This window comes from Thermobia domestica, chromosome 5 (genome assembly GCF_964235325.1).
Source record: "Thermobia domestica chromosome 5, izTheDome1.hap1.1, whole genome shotgun sequence".
NCBI lineage: Eukaryota > Metazoa > Arthropoda > Insecta > Zygentoma > Lepismatidae > Thermobia > Thermobia domestica.
The window spans coordinates 139,789,918-139,799,812 of record NC_137458.1 but is presented as its reverse complement, the minus strand read 5'-3'; the positions used below and the strand labels follow the sequence as shown (position 1 = coordinate 139,799,812).

At 35.1% G+C, this 9,895-nt stretch overlaps 1 protein-coding gene across 1 annotated transcript; it reads left to right on the top strand.

The window, feature by feature from the left end:
* Positions 1-6,901: 6,901 nt before the first annotated feature.
* On the top strand, positions 6,902-8,510 carry LOC145685256 (uncharacterized). Its single transcript, XM_081757622.1, has 3 exons — positions 6,902-6,954; positions 7,291-7,507; positions 7,938-8,510. The coding sequence occupies exons 1-3, from the start codon at positions 6,902-6,904 to the stop codon at positions 8,508-8,510; spliced, it is 843 nt and encodes a 280-aa protein (XP_081613748.1).
* The last annotated feature ends 1,385 nt before the right edge of the window (positions 8,511-9,895 follow it).

The window sequence follows — 9,895 nt, the reverse complement described above, 5'->3', positions numbered from 1 at the left end:
CAAGTGAAAGAGTAGAGAGATGATCTTGAATCCGTTAAGAATGCAGCATTAAGCTTTGCAGAATGGGCCAATAACAAATTTGAAGACTTAGAACGTGATTTCTTTTTTTCTTTTTTTTTTCTATTGACCTGTCGACAATTCGCCTTCAGAGATGGACAAAGATTTTCCTGTAAATATGAAGATGAAGCTGCTTCTATCCAATGGCCAGGAATTGCATCGAAGCATTCAATACAATTTTGGACATGGTAGTTTCTAGTATTTCTTCAAGATTCAAGAAGCAATGTACTTTATGGATTATTTGGACCCTAGCCACTTCAACCAAGTAACAGAACTTCCAGACGTGCCTTTCGATAAACTTACATATTTTCTGAAAAACTTCAGTAAAGAAGTTTCCAAGGATACTATAAATGTATTCTCTTGGACTTTTGAAGAACGTGGATATCCTTGAAAGTCAGTCTTGATGACGAGCACAACCGAGAAAAAATGACTGTCCTGATGGTGCAAGTGATTCAGAATTAGGAGAAAATCCATTTGTTTACAAGGAAAGCGAATGCAAAACGTGTTGCAAAATTGTCCAATGTGCTGCTTTTTAATTTTGCGGAATTGTAAATTTTGCAGTAATACTTATCCAGGTTTCCAGCATACAAATTTTTATTGACTTTGCCCGTAACTCAGGCAACATGTAAAAGAAATTTTTCAAAACTTAAATAAACTGAAATACATTAAAAATAGGATAACGAGTACCATGTCTCAGGAACATTTGAAAACATTTATGTTGATGTCTATTGAAAAAGATTTATTAAAAAATATTTCGAATACAAAAGTGATAGATACAGTAGCATCAAAAACTAGTACACTAAAACATCTGCTAATTTTGTAATATAGTATACGTTCTCCTTGAACTTCATATAATATTTTGAACAATTCAGAATAATATACTGATGAAAGAATATCAGGTTTTAATTGTCAATTGTTAATACTATTGACTTACTGTAGAAAGAAAACTGCAATTGATTTGTGACATTGAGATGGTGGTGGCCCTTGTGGGAGAAAGCGCCCGCGTCCCTCTAATAATGCCTATCCGTCTTTGGTCCAAAGCCTGGATAAAGTGTGATGGAAATCAGCAAATATTCAAATATTGCATATGCAAGATTCTTGCTGGTCTTGGTCTGGCGAGACTCTTGCAGGTATTGTCTTGGTGTTGCGAGAATCTTGCACGCATGGTCTTAGCCTTAGCCTTAGTCTTGGTCTTGCATCGCTACTTTTCTCACCAGCAATCTGTTCAACTTTTAACCTCCGTCCTTATATACCGTCCTATCAAGTGGTACGTTTTGTCGCCTGTCATTATTTGATGACTGATTAGAAGACTCTTCACAAGTAGCCCTCCAGGCAAGTGGTACGTTTTGTCGCTTGTCATTATTTAAAGTGTTTTTAGAAAACCTTTCACAAGCATCCCTCAGGGTAAGTGGTACGTTTTGTCGGTGGTACGTTTTGTCGCTAGTACGTTTTGTCGCGTATTCTTAGGGGGAGCCCCGGTTTTTAATAAAAAAAGAAACAAATTATATAAATGGAGCCCTAAGTTTTCGTGGTCTTCATTTTCAAATATGGCAAGAATAAAAATTTCTTCCCCCCTCTCTCGCAGTTTATTACATTTGCGTATCAAATTATTGGCATTACTGTAAACTCGTCGAGGTTACAGCACTGTATGATTAAGAAATTAATCCTCCTGGTAATTAATCATTACCGTATTAATACGATACCAGTCATATATTACATGTATTGAGCTTACTAACTATAAATAAAATTCCCCTGCGCAACAGGCTTTCAACAATAACGACAAATTCTCCAAGTACCAAAGGTTGGACAAACCGGGCAACTGCCCTGGACGGTAACGTCAAGGACACCCAAACGAGCACCCCAAAATAAATTTCCTAACATCACTGTAATAAAATGTAAAATATAGGCTAGGACTAGGTGGGGGGGAGGGAGGCAAAAACTCATTGGCAGGGTGAAAATTTTGCCTCCGTCCGCTTCTGATGTTGACTGAGATAACGTAGTGTTAAATGGATGAGGATGATACTGACCTATTTAGGCTCTAATCCCAACATTATTGGAGAGTAATAATTAGCTGATCTTCTTAAATACCGATTGCAATATTACTTACAGTATTTTTGTAGACGTGATTTATTTTATTTTATTTTATTTTATTTTATTTTATTTTATTTATTTATTTATTTATTTATTTATTTTTTTTTTTTGCAGTTAGCGAATTTTTAGCCCTGTTTTAGCGGAAAGAGAAATCTCATTTTGGCAACAGTGCCCGAAGCTAGTGTCAAATGTGGGATGTGGCGCATACGCGTAAGTTACAGGCGGTCATACATTAGTCTATTAAATGGGTGAGGGGGCGCCACTAGGCATTTTGCTCAGGGGCGCCAAAGGCCATTGTTACGCCACTGAGTCCTCCTATTTGGATGTTTTTAAAACATAATTTTTAAAAAGAGCACTTTTTTGATTTGGACTCTTACAAGAGGGGAGTGTTCTAGAACTTTACTTCTTTTAGTTTCGTGTTATAGAGCTATGTATTACAGATATAAAATAATGAATTCAGCCCTTTTTGGTTCAAGTTGGTACTATTTTTCAGCCCACTCCAGAGCGAGGATTGTGGCAACACTGAAACCTATTCATTTAATGTGCATCACTTGTATATTCTACATGGCATCCCATGAGGAAACTCGTGGCTATATTATTAGCACATACCCTCGCCTTCGCCTAGTCAATAGAGATGGGATATTATAAGTTCCCAGTTGGAACTCATGTACAGTAGTTTCGAATCCACATTAAATTATATTTGGTATTTCGATGCTGTTAAACTTGAAACCAACAACTAAGAATTCAACAAATTTGGGGGACCATTATTTTAGCTCAGCAACAATTGACATTAAAAACAAATAAGAAAATCTATATTCAATTAATTTAAGAGTGTAGTATTTTAAGTTAATCAAATTCAGACAGAACTACCATCATTACAAATAAATGGAGGGGAATCCGAAAGTCTCTACAACTTATTTGGATGTCAATTTAGAATTAATTCGCATCATAATCCTTCAACAAACTAAGGTAGGTAGTATAAGACTTAAACATTGATTAATTTCTAAAATATTAATACATAGATCCGATATCTTACCTTTAAATAAAGATAACTTTCATATTTCTTTGTTCAAATTACTTGATTTGTTTGTAAATTCCTTTCATTTACACTACTAAACTGTTTTTGCTATTTTATTCCTTACTTTAAAACAACGGTAACCGAGAAGAAAGAGAGTATTGTGATTCTGAAATAATACAGAATTTGAGATTGTATCGGATTTGCTCATTTCAAGACTAGGCAGTGGCGGCTAATGTTCGTGTTGCAGCGTTGCACAACGACTAAAGTATTTCAAGAAAAAAATATTATTATCAATAGTAATAAAGAACAGAAAAATTACTTTTTAATACTTGCATATATACACTTTAAATAACTTTTTTTTTTTACTTCTATAAGTGTCCGTTCCGTTAATCCGTTTTAAAAAGCGAAAAATAATCCGTCACAGAGTCCCTAATTTATATTGTGTTGATGCGAGCATACAACGACTAGATTCCTTCAGCGCGGCAATTGGAGCAAATGTTAAGTCTCCTTTCCCCTATCTCAGAAGTTAAAGGGACTGGTCGTTGCAGTGCTTCTGCAACAAAGCACGATTTCCAATGAACGAGATGGGTTTTCACGCTAAATAAGATTCCTGAACTTTCTTTCACTAGCAATTAGCAAAATTGAATTTGTTTTTATGAATTCATATTTTTAAATTACGTGCCGATACTGAAGCAAATCAATATAATGGGTGTCTTCCCGTTGTGCCTACTTCCCGTTATGCCTACAGGCCCTCCAGCACTTTGTAGAAAATATTTTTAATGATCTTATCTGTAGGCAGAACGGTAATTCCCGTTGTGCCTACTTCCCGTTCTGCCTACTCTTTCGAGACGGGGAATTCTGTGCAGGGAGGGATCTTTTCTAGGGATTTTTTCTTTAGTAATTCTAATAGATTCTGTAAGAAGAATAACTATTCCTTTAAATTTCATCATATATTTTAAATGTTATCTTACTTGCTCTTCTCAGAAAAAATGACTAGGTACAGTTTTGTTATTAGCAGCGTTATTCACGTCTACTTTAGTAGAGATGTGTTTTTTTAATTCTTACAGAGAAATGGAAAATTAATTGATTCAGTTACAAGAAAATAAACTTATTTCGGTCTAATATCAAGTCATTTCACAACAAAATTTTATTCAGTTTTCCAGTAGTTCATCTCCAACATTCTAAGGCTCGCAGTACGTAATAGGTGCTACAGTTCACATCCTCAAAATATATTTGGCCATATATTAAACAAACAATGCAAGAAGATGCATAATTCGGTCTCTTTTTCTTTTTCTAAAAAAAGCCTTTGTCTTCTACATCACAGATCTTTTTCCGGCATCACCTCTATATATGATCAGGTGCTTTGTCCTCTATACATGATTCTGTATTACACGCAATATGTCGTACTTATATTGTAAAAAAAGAAAAAAATGGGACCGCAATGGCTCAGGGGTAGAGCGTTCACCTCTGGTGCATGGGGTCCATGGTTCGATCCCAGCTCGAGCCAGGTGAGCTTTGTGGTGGACAAACACCGTGTGCGTTGGTTTTCTCGGTGTTCTACCGTTTTCTCCTACTTTCCACTATTTCATTCATTTCTCATCATCACCGTCTCCTTTAGCCTAGCCAGCATTACCGTAGGACGTAAAACTTAAAAATTTCATTTCATTTCATTTATACTGTCAATGTAAATACTAAATACCACATATCGTCAATATACCCAATGTAATTTAAATAAAGATCTCATAATCGTTGTTCAAAATGTAAACAGTATGCAACCACATCTATGTAAGCCATCAAGCCTATTACACGTGGTTCCAGCCTTCCTAATAATCGTAAATATCTGTGATTTTATTCTGTATGTGACCACACAAATAGCATTTTAATTTCGATTATTTTACGGTAAAAATATTCTGTGAAATGTAATGGAAATTCAGAAGGAGCCTTCTTTGCGAATTTCTCAGAGTTTTCATTCTCACCGTCGTGAGTAATCCGATTGGGTAGAGAAGCGTGATTATCTAAGCAAACTCATCACCAACAAAACGCCGAACACGTATTTCATACTTTGACCGTTTCTGATTTTGTAAACACTCCTGTGTAGACTATAAGTCATTACTAGGCACCTTGCTTATCACACTGACACTAACAAATCATATATAATAACTTTTTAACGTAATAAGTAAAAGCTTGTTGTGATTCTTATTGAAACGTTTATGTTGCGAGCGGAGCAAGCAAGAAAATTTTTATCATATCTATTTCTTTGCAAACTAACAATATTGATTTAATCGGACGCCAATACGTTTTCAGGGCGACGCGTCGTTTACTGACTTCCCATATTTTTTCTTTCTTCTTGCTTGTTCGGCGACCCCTACTATTAGCGCTCAGGGCAACAGCCCCGCTCGTTCCCCTCTAGCTACGCATCTGATTACTATAACAGTCTTATGTGTTTCGTTGGGTTTTCAGTATTTAGAAAATGTTATTTCAATAAAGTGAAGAATTATATATAACATTTTAGATGCATGGCCGCTGAAAAAAAAAAAATCTCTTTATTAAACTGCAACTATGATTCTGTTCCTTGAATTTTGTCAGTTTTATCAGAAATTTTCCATGGGTTTTGTCTTGCATTCGCAATAATCTGTTTCGTAATTCTAAGAAATTATGTAAGAAGAATAACTATTTCTTCAAGTTTCATCATAAATTTTAGATGTTATTCTACTTTTTCTTCTGGGAAAAATTGCTGGGATATAGTTCTGTTATTAGCAGGGTTGTTTGCATCTACTTTAGTAAATATGAATATTATTTCTTTTTAATTCCTACAGGAAAATGGAAAATTGATTCAGTTGAAAAAAAAAAACAGTTTGACATTGAAACTGAAACGAAAACGAACATAAAACGAAGTTTCTTCGGTCTAATATCAAGTCATTTCACAAAAAAAAATTATTCGGTTTTCCAGTATTTCATCTCCAACGTGCTGCGACTCATAGTACGTAAAATGTGCCACAGTTCACATCCTTAAGACATGTTTGATGGCCATATATTAAACAAATAGGGCTAATGCAACAGGATTCATAAGGGGGCCCTTAAGAAAGGGTCTTAGTCTCCTACATTAAAATTACTTTTTCGGCATCACCTTATCAGCTGATTTGTCTTCTATACGTGATTCTATACTATATGCCATAATATCATACATACTTCTATTTTCATATTTATATTGTCAATGTAAATAGCAGGAATACAAAATACAAATATCATAATTGAATGTTTTTGTAGAGTTTCAACTCAAATCAAAAGGTCAGATAATCGGGGAGGGAAAGGGATTTATAAGATTTTGTTTCAGTTTGGTACTCTTGAAGGTGATTGGCTACTGTGTTCACCGGTAGCCAATCAGCGTTCAGAACACCTGACGGCTTCGAAAAGTGAAAGTTCTGAGATCGAGACAGTAATCTGTATAAAATTCAATTCAAATTTTTAATCTGTCACTTTATAAGTATCAATAGGAATAGTAAGCAGCACAGAATGGCTGAATTTGTCAGTTCGAAATACGGGGGGAAAGTGCTCGCGTACGAAGGGTTCTTATACCGGATTAATAGACGTAGTAAAGAAAAGACATATTGGAAATGTACACGTGGGTGCAAAGCGACAGTTGTTGTTTTGTGTGACGATGTTTTATCAAAGAGTGGAGTACACTCTCATGAAACAGAAAGGAGCAAAATTGAAGCAAGATGCTTAATAGACAGGATGAAGTGTAAAGTGTCCGAGAATCCTGTAGATGCAGTTCCAAAAGTTTACAGGTAAGACTAAATTTTCTTTTTAAATGAGTAGTTATTTTATTGGTTAGTTCTATCTTCTAGTTAAAAATTAACTACTTTTTTCTTTCGTTTTTTAACATTACGTTAAGAGACACCAAATAGTTGATCTGGGTAAACTGAAGTCAGTTTCTTGAAGGTAGTGGCCTAGTATCTCGCTAGTCGTGTGATACAAGTTCAAGTTAGCAGTACAAATAATCTCAGTTTACAAGTTTTGACTTCAAGCTTATTGCACTAGTCAGATGAATGTGTTTTGCAGGTAAATTTTAACGAAACTATTCATGTATTTTTTTTATTTATTTCATTTGTTTCTATCTTCAGAGAAGTGATTGCAAAGGAAGGGATACAGGAAGAGGTTGCAGCCGCTTTGCCAACATTTGAGGGAATTAAACATACCCTGTATAACTGTAGAAGCGCAGAAAGGCCTGAACTTCCCACAACAAGAAATTGTATTAGGTTAGAGGGCAGGTGGAGACAGACATTAACAGGAGAGGAATTTCTCTTAATTGATGATGGTGTTGATTCTGATCGATTATTGGTAACTGAATTTATTATTATTCAATTTTAATTACAATAACTTTCGTAAAGTACTTAATGTTAGCAGTGTTAAGTTTACAGACATTAATTAATATCATCTAGTTTGAATTTACTTAATAGGATCCTCAAAGTTTAGTTTTGGAGCCAGAGGTGTAATAATACAATTAACTGATTAAAATAAGGGATTTCAATTGTATTATATTCTGGGCACGAGCTTTAGATAACTTTAACATTCAAGTATGCATCCTTAAATTTTTAGCTAGAATTAAGTATGCTGGTCATCACACTTCAAGCTTGCAGCATGTCTGAAAATTCAATATTAAATATATATTTTGTTTGAATTTAATAAGTTTGTTAATATGTTAATTAGCTAATACACTAATAATTATCAATATATTAGGGGAGCTAAATATTAATATTATATTCTGCAGGTCTTTGGGACAACCGGAAATTTACGGAAGCTTTCAACCACAAAGACAGTTTGGATGGATGGTACTTTTAAAGCAGCTCCCCGTATATATCAGCAGCTGTACACCATACATGGGACATATTTGGGGCAGACTTTTCCGTTTCTATTTTGTTTATTGCCTTCTAAGAAAGAGGAAGACTATCGTAGGATGCTGCTTCTCATTAAAGATGCGGCTTCTGCAAATGGTCTTTCCTTTAATCCTACTACAGTGATTATAGACTTTGAAAGAGCGGTAATCAATGCCGTTACTGGTGTTTTTCCGGATGCAGCCATTCGTGGGTGTTTCTTCCATTACACCCAATGTTTATGGAGGAAAGTTCAGTCATTGGGGTTGTCCACTTTTTATGAAGAAGACAAAGAGGTCAGGAAGTGTATAAGACGTGCTGCTGCACTACCACTTGTGCCAGTGGAGCAAGTGGGTGACATGTTCCTGCATCTCCAGGAAAATGCCCCGGAAGTACAAAACGCAGAGAAGTTTCATGACTATTTAGTCGAAACATGGCTGGACGATGCAGACGCCATTTTCACAAAGTAAGTACGATATAGTAGTTACCTTATTTTCTACGCTATTTCACTATCTGTTTTTCGTTTGATTTTTTTTTTTTTTTCAGATATATGTGGTTTTCGTTTGGGAAACGAAATCTACGTTAGCAGTGATTAGTATTTCATATATAGGCCTACTCATTCGGTCATTTTAGTCCTTTATGTTTTTCCATTAGTTTCGTTTGTCATTGTTGTATTGCCTATGTGTTCTACAATTGTGAGCTCAGAAGTGTCTGGATATGAAATGGTGCATAGTGTCTTTAATGGAGTGTGGTAAGCGTAATTATTATTCTCATTCCATAAAAAATCATTTCTGAGATCTGCATGCCAATACGAAATTTTAATCTGCTCATACCAGAGATCTGAAATTAACTCTATACTAGTGTAATGATTACAAAACTGAATACTTATAAATTTACCGTGTTACTAACAACAAACAACAGACGTTATCCTTAACGTTATCTACGACAGACGTTAACATGCAACTTCCAATCGTTGTTGAATGTCTATTGTCAAGCTTTGATTTGTTTTATGTAATTAATGTTTCTCTCTTTTCCAGAGATATATGGAACCAATATGATAATGTTGAGGGAAGAACAAATAATGTTGTAGAGGGCTGGCACTCTAAATTAAACAGAAAACTGACAAGAGAACATCCAAATATTTTTACATTTGTACAGCTGTTGCAGCAAGAACAGAGTGAGAATGAAGCTTGTATGCTGATGTTGGAGGTAGGAAAAAAGCCGAAGGAACCAAAGCTGAAATATAAGCGAATTGAACAAAAAATAAAATCATTGAAGGCACGTCTGGAATCACATGTAATAGACTTGGTGGCTTACACAGATGCAGTTGCATACTGTTTGCATTTAGAACAGTGATGGTGAGATGTTTTAAATATATTGGCTATATTAACGATATATGGTATTAACATTGACGATATGTAGTATTTACATTGACAATATAAGTATATGTAACATTGCATGTAGTATAGAATCGTGTTAGAAGACAAATTACCTGTTAAGGTAATGCCAAAGAAGGAGCAGTGATGTAAAAGACAAAGGCTCTTTTTTTTCAAAAGGGCCGCCTTATGCATCCTCTTGGATTGTTTGTTTAATGTATGGCCGAACATGTCTTGAGGATGTGAATTGTGGCACTTTTTAGTACTGCAAGCCTTAGTATGCTGGAGATAAACTACTGGAAAACCGATTAAAATTCGGTTGTGAAATGAATTGATATTAGCCCGAAGTAAGTCTGTTTCGTGTTCGTTTCAGATACAATGTCAAACGGGTTACTGGCAACTGAATCAATCAATTCGAGGAAAGAGATATGATGGAGACAAACACTCTTTTTAAAGGCCGCCTTATGCATCCTCTTGCG

Excerpts from the sequence above, each read along its gene's own strand:
- LOC145685256 (XM_081757622.1), top strand. The coding sequence starts at position 6,902 with ATGAAGTGTAAAGTGTCCGAGAATCCTGTAGATGCAGTTCCAAAAGTT. Across the intron at positions 6,955-7,290 it reads GCAGTTCCAAAAGTTTACAG|AGAAGTGATTGCAAAGGAAG; the intron begins GTAAGACTAAAT and ends TTCTATCTTCAG. Across the intron at positions 7,508-7,937 it reads TTGATTCTGATCGATTATTG|GTCTTTGGGACAACCGGAAA; the intron begins GTAACTGAATTT and ends TATATTCTGCAG.